General features: G+C 48.0%; 1 protein-coding gene across 1 annotated transcript in view; it reads left to right on the top strand.

Annotated features, from left to right (window-relative positions):
• The window catches only part of EPG5 (ectopic P-granules 5 autophagy tethering factor), a 104,419-nt gene extending 90,834 nt beyond the window's left edge, over positions 1-13,585 (top strand). Inside the window, exons 40-44 of the mRNA XM_081802531.1 lie at positions 2,443-2,685; positions 4,167-4,383; positions 4,571-4,786; positions 6,358-6,472; positions 8,788-13,585. Of these exons, the coding sequence (XP_081658657.1) occupies positions 2,443-2,685; positions 4,167-4,383; positions 4,571-4,786; positions 6,358-6,472; positions 8,788-8,970 (974 nt within the window). The 3' untranslated portion in view covers positions 8,971-13,585. The remainder of the gene's footprint in view (positions 1-2,442; positions 2,686-4,166; positions 4,384-4,570; positions 4,787-6,357; positions 6,473-8,787) is intronic.
• The last annotated feature ends 2,935 nt before the right edge of the window (positions 13,586-16,520 follow it).

A 16,520-nucleotide genomic window follows, 5' to 3' on the forward strand; every position in this document is an offset into this window, starting at 1 on the left:
GAACGGTGTTTAACTTCCAGACCAAAAGAGAGAAAATAGAATAAGAAATAATGAAGTAAAAGAGAGAAAAAGGGATGTAGAATTTGGGGAATAAATGGAAAGTACATTGTAAGATTGTAGATTTAGACCCAGTTACATCAGTAATTAACATTAAATATGAGTGACTAAAATTATCACACTGGATAAAAGAAGGGAGAAAAAGACAACCCAGTAGAAAAAATGAACAAGACCCTTGAATTGACATTCTACAAAAGAGAATATCTAAATGACCAGTATATTTACAGAAAGGTGCTAACCGTGTTAATAATCAGGGAAATGCAAATTAAAACCTTAGTGACAGATGATGACACATCCATCCACCATAGTGAGTACAGTTAAGAAGGTTTCGATACAAAGTTGGCAAGTATGTGGATGAATGTAACTCATGTACTGCTGATCACAGAGGAAATTGGTACAACCAGTTTTAAAAGTTTGGCATCCGTCATCTACTAGTTTGCATATCCTATGACTCAGAATTCCACTCCTTGGAATATTCCAAAAGAAATGCACCTGTGCCCTGGGAAACGTGAACAGTGACTGTAGCTATGCATCTGAGGGGATCCAAAACCGGAAACAACCCGTGTGTTCAGTAGAAAGGATGAATTGTTGTAGTATATTCGTATAATAGAATGCAACAGTGAAAATCTGCCACGACGTGGATGAATCTCACAAACGTTTTAATATTTACTTAAATACTGTTTGAAACTGGGCAACTGTAGTATTTAGGGAAGCACAGCAATTGAAAGCTGGTGTCACTGTCTGGGTTGGTTAGAAGTGGTGAACAAAAAATCAGTTGAAATTTCTTGTATGTACCTGCAATGTAGATTTACCGCACAGGGTATATAATATGGTAGGTAAAAAGCTGATTCTGGGACCAGACTGCGTGGGTGTTCCACCTGCTGTGTGATCTTGTACAAGTTTTATACCTTCATCTGCAAAGTGGGGGTAATAGTCATACCTGTTTCATATGGGTGTTGTAAGCATGAAATGGGATAGTGCACCTGACCTTTTAGCATCAGCCCCTCTAACCAGTAACACCCAGTCAGTGTTAAAAGAAAAAAAGAAAAATTAGCAGGCGATACCAGAGAAAGGGTTTTAGAGTTGATCAAATGTGTTTAGGCCGTGAAGGTCAGATAATAGCTGGCCAAGCACAGGAGGGGAGGGTGTTCTAGAAAGATCTTCCTCAGAAGAGTGACGGGATCAGATCTGGTTTTTAAGAAAACATTTGTTGGCTGTGTTGATGATGCATAGGGAGAGGAGAGGAGAGGGTGGGATCTGTTAGGAGGCTTACTGTATGAGTTTTTTGTTCCTATGAGTCATCATTAAAAGGCACATTAAAATACAGTTGCTTTTGAGCTGAAATTCAGAGATAAGGCCTTAGAGAAGAATGCCCATACCCGTAGGAATACATGACAAAATATGCACTCACACATAGACATTGTTGAACTTACGTCTAGAACTTTGGTTCCTGAAGTCCTTGCTTTGATCATAATAAGTAGGTCTTACAGTAACGTTGTTAGAGTTTATTTAACACTTGCAGGTGGGCGAGTTTGATTTGATAGGTGTGGCGAGTACGACCCAGACTCCCCTGCCCTCGCTGATGTCAATACGGGAGGCTTGTGGTGACAAAGCCCCACTTCTGTTCCATTAAAAAAATTTTACCTAGCTTAAGGAGAGCTAGAAGTAGTTGGCAAAAACTATAGCCTGCGAAAAAGGTTTTCTGTTTTGGGATGTGAGGAAGGAATCTACCTCCGTAACCTGCTCATTCGCAGGTGTCTTGTACAATGAATTTGCTTTTTCTTATACACTGTGCTCTTTTCATCTCAGTTTTTTTGAAAGACCCATTTAAATTATCAGTCTGTCCACTTTTCTTTTTCCATTTAAACAAGGAAATAAGAGCTGTTTAAGTTAGGAGCTCTTTTAAGAAGGTTTAAAAGGTGTTTCTTTTCCTTACTTTTATATTTTGTTTTAAGTAATAACCTCTATTCCTTGTAAATCACTCCAGAATATTGATAGCTTTGGTAGTGGTGAGGGTGGAGGTATTTTTCTAGTCCATTTACGAGGTGACTTCTGAGATCTGCCTGCTTGGTTTTCCAAATGAGCAAAGTTTGGAAGCTAAAGTCTAAGTAAGCATGTTCTGATAAATAGTTTAGTCTTTCATGCCAACTTGATATTGTCTCTTTATTAAAGTATTGCTTGGCCACCTGCTGTAACCAGGGGTCTCTCAGTGGTTCCTACTGTGCCCTTACAAAGTACTGATGTGCTGCATCCTATCCTTACCAGCTAAGCACCATCCAGAGTATTTGTAAATTGTAAAATGTGCCCAGAGTGCAGCCGAAGTTGCTCACATTCACGTCGCCGTTCCGGCAGCCTCTCACGGAGTGTGTCTATGTTCCCCCGCAGACATGGACAGCCAAACCCGCCACATGGCCCTCAGTAGCCTCTTTATGGAAGTCCTAATGATGATGAACAATGCGACTATTCCAACGGCAGAGTTCCTCCGGGGCAGTGTCCGGACCTGGATTGGACAGAAAGTGCACGGGCTGGTGGTCCTGCCCCTCTTAACAGCAGCCTGTCAGAGCCTGGCTTCTGTCCGCCACATGGCTGAGACCACGGAAGCCTGCATCACTGCCTACTTCAAAGAAGGTGCGAAGCTCTCTTTAGGTTGGTCCTTTCCAGGCGAGAGCAAAGCTTTGTCAGAAGGAGGTATCTTTCCAGACCCTCCCCAGCGGGTGATTGCGCCACGCAGATTTCCTTGTTAATGTAGCTGATACTTCAGTATGTATTTTGTTTTGTTTGCAAAGATCTGCAGTTAGCGTGAGAACCTATGGCCCATGTTTGTCAGCACAACCATGTTTCCGTGGAGGGAACCTCTAATTCACTTTACAGTGGGTTTCGATGTCAGACCGGCCCTTTTATGGGAGGCACATCGTGTAAGTCACAGGCTTAGCTATGCTCTTCAAAACAAATGCTATAAACCAGAATCTTTTTTTTTTTTTTAAAGATTTTATTTATTTATTTGAGAGAGAAAATGAGAGAGAGAGCACATGAGAGGGGGGAGGGTCAGAGGGAGAAGCAGACTCCCTGCCGAGCAGGGAGCCCGATGCGGGACTCGATCCCAGGACTCCAGGATCATGACCTGAGCTGGAGGCAGTCGCTTAACCAACTGAGCCACCCAGGCGCCCCTAAACCAGAATCTTTATAATAAGACCCACTGTGTTATTTTTCTCTATTTTTGTCACTTGTTAAAATGAGTTTTCATGTAAGTTTTTTATTGCTTTTTGTCACATCTTTTGAACTATTACAAAGAGGTCAATCTCCACCCCACCCCTACCTTTTAAAAATCTTTCTTATTCCCTAACCTCCCTCTAAACTCTGATTCTGGAAACAACGTGGTCTGGTCAAGAAGAACGGCTTGGATTAGCACTACTCAACTCTGATACCCAGATATACATTGTGCACACAGTAGGAGAGAAAGAAGGGTGTTAGAGCAAGAATGCCGGGAGGTGCCCATAACCTGCCCCTGCCCTTTCTTGGCAGACCATGACCTGTACCCATGTCCCCCCATGGAAGGTGCTGTGCATGTCACCATCTCCCCACCGTCATTCCCCCCAAAGACTTGAGAACCATAAGGATAACACTCCTGCTTCAAATTCATTCATGTTACTAAAATAAAAAAAAATGTTTTTTCAATTGATTTCCGTCGAGGGATGAATCCAGCTAAGCTTTAAAAAGGGGAAATACTTCAGTTGGATAGAATAATAATTTTCCTTGGAAAAGCATACATTTTCATAACATACTTAAAAGATATTAGATGAAGTTAAGACCCTTGGATGACCGGACAGGCAGTGTCTACTTGCGATTTTAATGACCATAAAATGATGAGAAGGGTGACTCTGAGAACACAGTGCTCAGTTCTGACTTCGGCCCCTCCGCAGTGGCTAGCAGGGGATAGGCACTCAGCGTGCGGGCTTTCCAGTCTGAGCCTCCCGGCATGCTTCCCTTGGGTGGCCTCCGGGGTCCCATGGGCTTGACATAAAGCCTAAAGTGAAAAGATTCATGACAGCAGTTAAATAATTTGATTCCTGTTTTTATCTTGCTGTCTTTTCTTGGTGCTCTTTTCTTAGGTTCCCTCAATCAGAATTTAGGATGGGGCCCCATTCTGGTGTCCCTTCAAGTTCCTGAGCTTACCATAGAAGAATTTCTGCAGGAGTGCCTGTCCCTCGGCAGTTACCTGACTCTTTATGTCTACTTGCTTCAATGTTTAAATAGTGAACAGACTCTAAGGAACGACATGAAGGTGCTGCTCATCTTAAGCAAGTGGTTGGAACAGGTGTATCCAAGGTTTGTTGGCCCTGTGGCTGCCATATCACACTCACTATATTAATATTATCTGTTAGCCTAAGCTTTTAAAGTACTGAATGTCCCCTATACTTAAAATTCAAATGTGGACTTTCAGTTAAATCGGAGTGGAAAGAATCCACTTCTAATTTTATTTTCCTCCTGGGCCTCCCCCACCCCCCCACCCCAGCTCCACGCAGGAAGAGGCCAAGCTGTTTTTGTGGTGGCACCAAGTCCTGCAGCTGTCCCTGATTCAAGCGGAGCAGAGTGACTCGGTCTTGATAGAATCTGTCGTTCGAATTCTGCTCATGCTTCAGAGCAGGCTGAGCCTGCTGGCCGAGGAGAGGCTCAGCTCTGGGATTCTGGGGGCAATTGGGCTGGGCCGGAAGTCACCCCTGTCTAACAGGTAAGGAAGCACCTTCTAAGTGGGCCTCAGCTTCTGCTCCTACTTAGGGATTGTAATACTTTAGGAGGTTTTTTGACTTAAGGGCTAGGCTAGGGTTCCCCTATAGATTAAGGGGGAAAAAAAATCACCTGATTACATCTTTATATTTTACAAAAACTTTTTTTTTTTTCTCATTTTAAAACAACTTTGTTTTCACGTTTAAAGAATGTTTTCTTAGTAGTATCTCTTGTTGTATTTTGGCTTTGTAACCTGACCACACTGCTGATTTCTGTCTGGTTTTGAGCCAGTGACGGTGTGCAGGGTTAGGTGAAAATATCCCAGTTAGCTGCTTCATTGCATACTTTGTCAGGGCTGCCCAGGCCCCAAGAGGCAGTCTCCTAGAACTGTAAGTCAAGATGAGTTAAAGTTAACGGATAAGGATAAGTAATGAGAAACAAGTCTTAAGTTTTTGTTGCTAAAAAATTCCGAGGCATGAAAGAATTTGCCACTAGCCTCCCGTTTTATCTTACTTATTTGCATAATGGTTTTCTTTCCAAGCCCTTATCAGTGTTGAAATGAGTTCTCCTCCCATTCTCATGTCAGCATTCTTGTGGAATAGCCCATCCTCTTGTTGCAACTTTGGGAATCACTCAGTCCATACAGGTTCACACCATGTCTCTTTGTTTGTGATAGAATTTAGCAGGAGTATGTGATTTTGATTCACTTAAGTTGTGGTAGACTACACGTAACATAAAATTTATCATGGCAGCTCTTTTAAAATGTACAATTCAGTAGCATTTAGTACATACACAATGTTGCAGCCATCACCACATGTTTCTGTCACCCCAACAGGAAATGCTATGCTCATGACATAGTTACTCCCTAGACCCCTGTCCCCTGCGTCTCTGGCAGCCACTAATTGACTTTCCGACTTTATTGTGTCTCTTCTGGACATTTCATATAAATGGAATCATGTAGTATGTGGCCTCGTGTCTGGCTTCTGTGACATAGCATGAAGTTTCAGGACTCACCCATGTTTTATCATAAATCCGTACCCCACTCCTTTTAATGGCTGAGTCATATTCCAGTATATGATGTCCCACATTTTGTTTATCCATTCATCAGTTGATAGGCATTTGGGTCATTTACACTTTTTGGCTGTTGTGAATAGTGCCGTTATGAAATTTGTTTACAAATTTTTGTTAGAACACCTGTTTTCTGTTCTTTTGGGTATATGCCCAGGAGTGGAATTGCTGGGTCATATGGTTTCTCTGTTACCGAGTAACTGCCAGAACCTATTTTCTTGCACCACCTCTCACATTCGCACTAGCAATGTCTGAGAGTTCCAGTTATTCTGCATGCTTGCAGCACTTTTATTCTTGAGTCTGAATGTTGCTTACATTGTTGGGGCAGTATAACGGAAAGGAAGATTAATCCTCCTTCTTGATCTTTTTTAAGATTTTCCTGCAAATGCTAACAGCAACATTAGGTCTGAAATGTGTTTATTTTGTTTTTAAAGAGAAAATGTGGTATTTACTTTAAAATATTTACTTTAATAGTTATTTACTTCTGACCTCTCCTTGACACCTAAGGTTCCGAGTGGTTGCTCGAGGCATGGCCGCCTTCCTTTCAGTTCAGGTTCCTTCCGAGGATCAGATCCGTTTGAAGCCTGGCACGGAATTACATCTGACCCCAAAAGCTCAGCAGGTCAGTAAAAACAGCTTTACAGTTCCTGGGTAGGAGTTCTTCCGTCGACCTGCCCAGGAGGCGGGGAGGGGGCAGCGCTGGTCCTTACACACGACGACAACACGAGGTCGTGGTTTTCAGGAGTAGCTCATCAGTATGCTCTGCGCCCCGGAAAATGGTTACTGCACCTGCCTGCGTCAGATTTTAAACTGTCTTTGTAGGCACTTGCCTCGAGCACTGTCACTGCCGTCATAGAAGAAGCAAGGCCGTGGGCAGGCAAGCCAGTCCAGGATCAGATCTGGTTCTGATGAACGTGGTGTGCTGACTGGCCACCTGCTGGGGGCTGGGCACTGGCCCAGAAGCTGGGGCCACAGTGAAGACCAGTGAGGTTAGCTGAGCTGTAGCTGGGAACCAAGGAAGCAGCTCCTGTTTTGTGAGTCTGGAGGTTGACCACTGCTGGCTGCTGTTGGAATAACCAAACCCGGACAGAGAGGCAGCTGTGAGAAATGCTAGTTTGTTCTAGAACACGGACGGCCACGTGGCAGCGGTCCCATTCCTGCACCTGCAAACAGGCTGGCCGCGTGCGTACAGAGGTGGCTCAGATAAAATGATGGCTAGCGTTCTTGAGTCCTCACTACGTGCCAGGCCCTGTTGTAAGTCTTCACTCACCGGACAGACCCTCCTAACCACCCCGGATGCTAGGGACGGTTCCTGTCCTGGCTGTGTGTGGTGAGGAAGGGGAGCGCAGAGGGGCGGGCGCGCTAGCTTGCACGTGCTGGGCCGGGATCACTCAGCCGGGTGGCTCCGCCTCGCCCTCTTGGCGCTTGCACCCCCAGCTCTTCCTCCTCTGCAGCCTTGCGGTGTCCAGGCTAGCCCCGGGCCAGATGACCTCCTGGGTATTGAGAGCACGCATCCAGTGATCCAGTCGGCAGGTTCTTCACAGGCTTCTTGGTCTATGTAAGACCTGATACTTGTCCCGGACTGACCTCACAACTGCTCTCTGAGTCCCCAAAGTCATCGGTGAGCCATGTCTGAACCCCACAGGTGGGCAGGTGATTGTCCCGAGGGCCGGTTGTGAAGTCAGCACGACCCATTTCCGGGTATATTTGAGACGTCTGACACTCTCCTGCATCAGAGGAGGTCCCCTGAGCCTCGCCTCTCTGCCTGCGTTCCCTTCAGGCATGGCTCCCGCTTAACCCCAGTGCTTCCTGTTCTTAGGTTGAACTCTCTTCACACAGCAGTTAGGTTGGTACCCAAATCTCTTCAGTTTATTTTCCACTCCAAGACTTCTGTCTCCAACCCCCTGGCCATTTACTTCTAAGCTGCCAGTTCGTTTACCATCCTCAAACTCTTCTCTGTCCTTGTTTACTGAGCCAAGCAAATTCCACCATTTAATCTATATTCGCTAGTGCGGTGGTCGCATCTCTGAGAGGGGAAGGTGTGGGGGACTTGATGGGCACATTCACCATCCTGGGGGTGGGTGAACTTGTATAGCTGGAAAATAAAACTCTCCCTACACTAAGAACTGTTACCCTGATTTTGTTTTCTCCAAATAGTCTTTTTCACTTCTCCCACTATGAAGGAAAGAAATTTTAAAATTATGGGATTAAAGAATGTAAAGAGGGGCGTGGGATGCCTGGGTGGCTCAGTCGTTAAGTGTCTGCCTTCAGCTCAGGTCAGGATCCCAGGGTCCTGGGATCGAGCCCCACATCGGGCTCCCTGCTCGGCGGGAGGCCTGCTTCTCCCTCTCCCACTCCCCCTGCTTGTGTTCCTCTCTCGCTGTCTGTCTCTGTCAAATAAATAAATAAAATCTTAAAAAAAAAAAAGGGCATGGGAGCACCTTCATTGTTTTTGGCGGGCAAAGCCGGAGGAACTTGATCTGTACTTCGTTTGTTGACTGATCGAACTACCTTATTTTTTATCCTCAGCAGCACTGAGACACTGGTTTCTTTTGAATTTCATACAGTTAGCTTAATATGACATGATTTTGTAACGTGAGAACAAACCCAACAGCAAATCAAACATCGCACAGGCCATTGGCACCTGGGATTTCCGGTTAAGGGGCTTGCAGCAGGGGCTCTCTGTGCAGAAGGGTTGGGAAACAGCACAGGCCAGCAGGAGGGAGGGCTGGGTGTGGAAGGCAGCCGAAGCCGGAGAAACTTGAGTTGCTGGCTTCCTTCCGCTGTGGTTAACCAGTGAGTGCCTGCCTCTGGGACTTGTAGTTCTGTAAGCTTCCCGGAGGCTCACGGTCGTAGCGGATAATGGCAGGTGTGCTGCACCTGTGGGAATCACGTATGCGTCTGTGTGGTTAACCCTCTTGTCTTCGTGTCTTTTAGGCTCTGACTGCTCTTGAATCCTTGACGTCAAATAAGCAGTATGTTGAATACCAGGATCAGATATCACAAGCTGCACAATTTATAAAGCATCCTGGCCATTGCCTCCAAGATGGGAAAAGCTTCCTGGCTCTTCTTGTTAACTGTCTCTATCCAGAAGTGCATTATTTGGACAACATACGATAGTAACACTGAGTATCTCAAGAAACCCTGTTGCTGTTTACGTTTACATTTAACTTTGCTGTTGCACAAGTAACTTCGCTCAGTCTCACTGCAGAGCTCAGTTTGGCCAATGAGTTTGTTGACTGCGATGCAAGTTGGGGGGCACTAGATAATTCTGTTGCGCATGCGCACGTGTGTGTGCATGTGTGTGTGCGTGTGTGCGTGTGTGTGTGTCTTAGTTCTTGAAACTTCTTGGGGCCTTTTTAGTTTTTATGTTCACCCGACAGGAGAAACTTACTGAGTCCCACTTGGGCACAGAACCACTCTCAGCTGCTGGAGCCCCAGTCACCTCACAGGACCCCGCACAGAGCTCTTCTGTGTCTCCATTTCTGTCTTCCCTATTTTATTTAAATCTCGAGGCTGCTGTGCCAGATCTAACCGCTTTGGGAGTCATGTAGAACCCTCACTTTTGAACCCCATTTGTGTTCTTTCCAGGTAAAAAAAGCTTAGAAAATTTCTGCATTTCTCACAGGTGGGGAAATACACCAGCTTAAAAGTTTCACTTCCCTCAGAATGGAGATAAGAATGCTGAATTAAAGTGAGTCATTGTCTAAAATGGGGCCACTTGATCCTGATTGTAGTGGACAGCAGAGACGGTGACAAGTCCATTTCCATCCAGCTGTGGTCCTTATGGAGAAGGAGACATCCCTGTCAACCGAGGTGGCACGCTGGTGGCGTGTTTTGTGTGACCCCCATGGTGGAGAGTGTGGTCACTGTAGACGTAATCTCTGTAGAGCCTACCCCAGCCCATTCCCTCACTCAGGTCACTTCCTCCGTCCCTGTAGACATCAGAGTTCGCAACTCTTGTTAGACACCAGGCTTGAAATTGGAAGGCCTTGCTGTCTAGAAAGAGACAGAGTCTGAGAACTTGATGCTCTGGGTCCCTGTGTGTTTCTTCATTCCACGTGTAAAGTCAGATGAAGTTAGCACACCTGCTGAAGCACTTGTCCATGGAAATTGGGCTTTTCCCAGTAGCCCTGTGCCTTCTGTTGTTGGTAACAGTTCACTCATTACCAGCGCCTTTCTGTAGTGTGGCCTTGTTCTGTCGCCAGCTTCTTGCTCTCGTCATTTCCCCCCCTGGAATGAAAGTTTGACTTTTGTCTTCCTAATTCTCTTGGCTCAGAATTGGTTTTGTTTGTTCAGCTTGCATAGTATGTCTTCTGTTCATGGGTTACTTATAACCCAAGGGTATTTACCTAAAAATATCTGAACTGAGAGCTCTTAGCAGGGGGTAGGGATCTAGGTTAACGGAGTGATAATCTCTTTTCAGATATCCTATGTAGTACTTCCCCCAACATGTGGAAGTGTGCAGGAGCTGTTCTTCATTTCAAACTTCTCTAGCTGGACAGAACACTTCTGCCTCACAGAGCTCATCCCCGTGCAGCCTCCGAGTTTGTGTAGGTCACGAGGTATCCGTCTCAGAGGGGCGCGTCACAGAGCTAGCCTGGGGCGTTTTGCTTCTCTCCACTTTGAACATCAGGCAGCTTCCCTGTGCTGTGTAAGAAAGTGTTAGAAGCTGTGAGCAGTTTGCTGGCCGATTTGGCAACAAAGATTTTATGACAGGAGGGGTTTTGTGTGCTCTTTTCTCTGAGGAAGCTGTAATTATTGGTATCCTAGAATGTGAACATTTTTGAGTGACAGTATGTACATTTTAAAGAAAATTATGATTATTAATTTTCAAAGGTTTGTAATATTTATAATGTGTTTGGTCTGTAAAAATCATAAAAAATAAAACCAACCTTTGGTTGTAGCTGGCAAGACTACGAATTTTAGGGATCTCACACTATCTTGTCAAGTATTTCAGTTAAAGTCGATGCAGGCTTTTGTGCCTGATGTCCTCTATTTCATTTGACACTGGAACTTGATTATCATAGGGGTCGGTGAAAGCGCCTCCTCTCTAACTCCTTCAGGCTTAGCAGCAGTGGGAGCTTGGCTCACCGCTTGGTTCCTCCGAGCTGCTCTGGGCCAGGAAAGCGCTTTAAAGACCGTGAGATGCTTCAGAAGGTGGCAGCGCTGCTGCAGCCTCCTGGGGCGGAAGAGACGGGCCTCCCCGTTGGCTTTCAGGAGTAACGCGCCTTTGCTGCCGAAAGTAGTCGGCCTCCGGAGCGCGCAGGGCGGTTTTGGACGCTGTTACCCGTGCCGTGCATGGCTGTCCGGATCCAGCCGGCCCCAGGCCGCCCGCTCCGAGCAGTGCTGGAGGCCCGCTGGCCCACACCTGCCCTGCACCTGCCACGGGCGGCACCTGCTTCCCACAGGGATGTCTGGCAGCTTCCTGGCCCATGACAAGCACCTCCCCTGCTTCTGCCCCCCCACCCCACCCCACCCCGTCTCCCGCAGCTCTGCAGCACACAGAGCTCGGTCCAAGAGGCACCCTCGGTCTCCCTCTCCAGGCTCCCACGCCTGTGACAAGTGAACACGGCGGAAAGCTGGGAGGCGCAGACGCTGAGGACAGGAGGTGGTGCTGATGTGTGTGCCCAGCCTGCTGGAGGATTTGGGACCCACCCCGCATGTTCCCAAAGCTCCTGGGCACGCAGAGAACCTCATGATCTGTTTGGGGCTCAGTCACATCTGCTTCCTGGGGTTGCAGGAGTCGCTCAGTTCTGAGGCGGGGGCAAGCCTACCCAGAAGATGCAAACCCCCCGAGTAGCCTAACCTCACTTTAACCAAGTGCCAACCGCGTTCCTCCCGGTCGGTTACTAAAGTCAGTGTGTCCACGTTGTACAAGGTAGAGTGTGCATGGCCTTTCTTCCTTTTGAATGAAGGTGATACTCCGTTTTCCACTGGGTTTTTAATACTAAGCTTAATGATTTCTTCTGGAGCAGGAAGCAAATGCTGTACAATCGTGACTGAAGTCAGTAGGGACATTAAAGCTCATCTGGTCCCACATCTCATTCAGCAGGGATCCCCAGTCCTGCTCTTCCAGCCTCCCCTGCTGACCCCCTCCTGCCTCTCCTTTGCCCCTCCCCGGCAGCCCCCAGGCCAGTAGTCCCCCCCCCCCTTCGTGGGCAAGGCCAGGTGGCCCGTGACCAGCTCTCTCTGTAGTTCTGCTTTACGTAGCACCAAAGCTGGACTGATAACATCGGTAACGGTTTGGCAGGAGCAGGCCAGGCCGGGGCTGCTCTCCTCCTCTTCCAACACTCCCAGACCTCCTCACACCTCTGGCCCCACCCGTCCACCTCTTAGTCTTCAGGCTAAATGCTCAGTGCCTTCAGTTGGCCCTCTTCCACCCAACGTCTAACAGGGCTGCTCTTTGGGGAAAGTGCCCGCGTTAGCCCATGGTACTCCAAAAGGGCCGTGTCCACGAGTAGCAGGGCCAGGACTTGGGAGACAGATGAGGCTCCAAGGGCACAAACTGGAGGCGGCACTCACCTGCAGGCATCTGGAGAGTGTGCTTCCTTCCGTTCCGTGCCCTCTGCCTGGCCCCTGCCCTGGGGGTCAGTCACCGCAGCGAGGGCCCAGCAGCCACGTCCACTGCCTGGGCCCCGTGGACGGCATCGGCTCTCAGCAGCTGTGCCCCGCGGTTGGCACATTCAGTTAGTGGTGGATTGAAAGTCCAGGCCTTGTTTAACGTGGTTTCCTTCCAAAGACTGGTCTCACCTGTCAGCACGATGAGCTTATAATAAGGCTTTGCACGTTATCTTTTAAAACTGCTCTTCACGGGGCGCCTGGGTGGCTCAGTCGTTAAGCGTCTGCCTTCGGCTCAGGTCATGATCCCGGGGTCCTGGGATCGAGTCCCGCATCAGGCTCCCTGCTCCGCGGGAAACCTGCTTCTCCCTCTCCCACTCCCCCTGCTTGTGTTCCCTCTCTCGCTCTCTCTCTCTCTGTCAAATAAAATCTTTAAAAAAAAAAAAAACTGCTCTTCATTTTGGACCAACTTTATGGCTTATTTTGAGGTAGTAGCTGAATTTTTTTCTGCTCAGTTGACTTTGTCTTATTAAACAAAATGGAGAGTATAATGCTGGAAACAAACATGTTGCCTTTTTTACTTTTAAGTATCCTCGTACTGATCTTCCGTTTGAATCTGGGTTGAGCTGGATAAAGTTCTTGGCTTACAGCCAGGTGCTCATACTGACCTTGTTCTGGTCTGTGGTGATCCTCACACTTAATAGAGCCACCAAGTGTCCTGTAGAAACTATAGTTGATGCTTCCTCTAGTCCAGACGGGTTCCTGATTTCTGATGACAATAACTTGAAAAAAATAAACTACTGACCCTGTTTTGGGGTAATGAGATCACTTAAGGAATGAATGTTGTTTATTATAACTTTCATTTTTTAATGTACAGATGTAGTATGTCTGAGCACTGAAGGTTACAATTCATTTTTCTTTCAATGGCTTAAAATCACTTATGGGGCAACAAGTACTTCCTAAGTGTATTTAACCCTTTCCTTCCCACATGTCTAGTGTGGCCTTACCACAACTTATTTGTTCATTAAATGTGCAATATTCACTTCCTATTCATTGTTCAGCATTTTACAGGCTTGTACAAAGGATGAGTTTTTATGTAATGATGATAAGCAGGGAGAAATGAGAATTGGTTTAAGTAAAATTCTGCAAATAAACCAGATTCAAATTTCATTTACATGTGGTGGACAGGTCTCATTTTTTGGCAAGTTGGTTGGCAGGTCTTTTCATCCAGAAATCACACTAAGAAAAAGGTGAAATTAGAAAGCTCATAGTGGGTAGAATCTATATATTGTGACAAGTCACCACACCGCACACAAGGCCTCAAAGAGAATTTAATGCTTGGGGGCTTAAGGCCCGGCTTAGACAGGAGGCCCCCTGGTGATCCCAGAGAGTTCAGGAGAGCCCTGGGAGTCTAATGTGGTTGTGACCTGAGGAGGAGGAGGGATCGGAAGCTGCAGGAAGCCTCCACCGCCAGAGTTGGTGGGCGGGGGTGGGGCACCTCGGAACCTCAGCTCGCTCTTACTATTCGTTTTCATTAACATTTGTAAGACACATCTTGAATGGGCCAAAGTATGGTGGGAGGGTCTGCACTTTTGGGAGTAACATCAGTTTGGAATTTCACCCAGGGACAGGGCCCCTTCCACCCTTGTCTGGGTTTGGCTTCCTTTTCCAGGTAGAACCACAGGATTAAGGGATTGGAAAGTGGATTAGAGGCCAGCTGTGCCACCTCCTTGTAGTGTAGGAATCCGGTTACCTGTCTCTGGATGAGTGGGCTTTCTTGCTGGGCCGAAAGTGGTCCCTGGCACCGTGGGGCAACCCAGAATAGAGAAGGTCTTCATCTTCCTCTGAAAACTCCTCCTCTTCTGAAGACAGTCCTCTTCCCTCTTGGTCTTCTTTGTTAGCCAAACCCTTGTAGGAAACAGCCCTGCATTCCCTGGTCTGTTGGTCAGAGTGACCAACATGGCCTCTCACCTGGACGCCATATTTTAATATCGCCTAAATTTGTGGCTTAGACCAGATACCCTGGACTCTCTCAGCCTTCCCAGGCTGACCTGCTCCCTGCCTTGTCCTTCTTAATCAACCTTCCTTAAGGCCTCTCTGCCTACCTTCCCTTTCCCTTCCCCCTCCTTCCCACTCTTAGCCTCCCCCACCCCTCCTCCTCCTTTGGTGGAGGTATGGAGGTGAGTGTCTGGGCAATCTTCTGCTCTGGGGACCCTTTGAGGTCACTTGCACACAGGACTTGGAAATGACTGTGGAAGACAAAGGTCTGGGGGCCCAAACCCAGGGAAACCCAGAGAGTTCCAATCCCAAGTAATTCTATATCCTTATACTGGCAGATCATGTTTTTCTCCCTTTAGTTCATAAAACAGGACACAGAGGAAGGGCACAGGAGAGGAGGAAAGCCTGGGAAAGAGGCGGCGGCACATGGATATGGAAGGAGCTGGGACGGGGCCACTTCCCTCCCGGAGATTTTCCCTTCATTGTAAATGAGGATAATTGCAGCCTTTCTTGTTCCCTGGGTTTATAGGGAGAACTCCCTGAGGTCACAGAGGTGGAGGCACTCAGGAAATGTGAGGGGCTGTTGTTGGGGGCGGGGGACCAGTATCACTGACCTAAGTGGCCAGGGCTGGCAGTAGGACAAAGCCTGGGACCCCTGACTCTGGGTCTCTAAGGTCCCACTGGCCTGAGGCCCTGTGAGCAGTGGGGCCCCCCGGCTCTCCCGTCCAGGCTAGCAAGGGGGCTGCATGTGAAAACTCAGCCCCACTGTGGGTCACTTCCGTCCCCAGGCAGGGCCTACCTTCAGTGTAGATTATCTCACGGAGACACATCTTGATATAAAAGGTTAGCTCCTCAAGGGCAGGGAAAGTGTGTTGGGCTCTTGGTGGATCTGGGTGGGCACCCGAGGCCATTGTCATCTCTTCCTCCTGCTGCCCATCCCTGGGGGCAGTTGGTGGGAGGCAGAGGAGGGCAGTCTCCGGGCTGTCAGAAGCCCCTCTTGGGACTAAGGGGCTCACGTTCCCAGAGCACTGTACGGAGGAAGGGAAGGCTCTAGCTGTGTGCCCTGGGCCACACTGGGGAGTCCGGTCTTGAAAACGCCAAGTCTCCTGGGTCTCTTCTCTCCGCGGCCAGGGACCATGTGCTGACTGTGCCTGTCACCCGTGGCTCTGGTCCTTGCTTGCCATGACAGAGCCCCTGTGCTCTTAGATGGTCTGGTTGGGGAGGACGGTGGCTCTGCTCCACGGAGACCTCCCAGTGGCAGCTCCAGGCTCCCAGGGGTCTGATGATGGCCAAGTGCACCCCCCACCACCCCCCTCCCCTTCTGCTCCTAGAGCAGCTGCGTTCTCTGGAGACCAAGCAGGAGGCCACCTGTGCCCTGTGAGCAAATTGGCAGAGGGAGTGCCAGAGGGAGCCTCTGCTGTCCCTCCTCAGGGTGCTCCCACGGCCCATCACCACGTGTGAAACCACTCCATCAGAGGCACATTTCTTTGAGGAATGCCGCTTCTGCAGTTTCTGGAAGACCTACTTCGCACTGCACACACCACAGGAAGGAACACTGGCTGGTTAGCTCGCTCCCTTGTAAGTTGGGCCCCAGCCAGAGGCATTCTCAGACTCTAGCTTGCTTAAGAATTGCCTGGAGTCAACTGGACCCTGGCTAGAGACAACAAGCTAAAAAAACCGTTTTGAGAACTGGGTAAATACGAATGTGGGCTGTAAGATGGTATTGTTCAATTACTGTTAATTTTCTCCAGTGTGCTAATGGCATTGAAGTTATGGGGGCGCATGCTCTTGTTCTCCGGAGATGCAGCTGACGTATTTAGAGGTGAAGTACTGTGGTGTCTTGAATGGTTTACTCTTGAATAGTTCAGCCAAACACACATGTGCGTGCACGCTTGCACACACACGTGAATGGGCACATTAGGAAATACAGCAAATATGGCAAAATGGTAGTAACTTGAATGTGGGTGGTGGGTATGTGGATGATCATCTTTTTCAGCTTTGTGTGTGTGTGTGTGTGTGTGTGTACATGTTGGAAAATGATCACAATACAAAGTTACGGGCAAAATCACGTGAGCACTTGTTTAAGATTCCAGCACCCACCCTCAGAGCCC

This window comes from Leptonychotes weddellii, chromosome 13, assembly GCF_054177405.1.
Source record: "Leptonychotes weddellii isolate Sample4059 chromosome 13, ASM5417740v2, whole genome shotgun sequence".
NCBI lineage: Eukaryota > Metazoa > Chordata > Mammalia > Carnivora > Phocidae > Leptonychotes > Leptonychotes weddellii.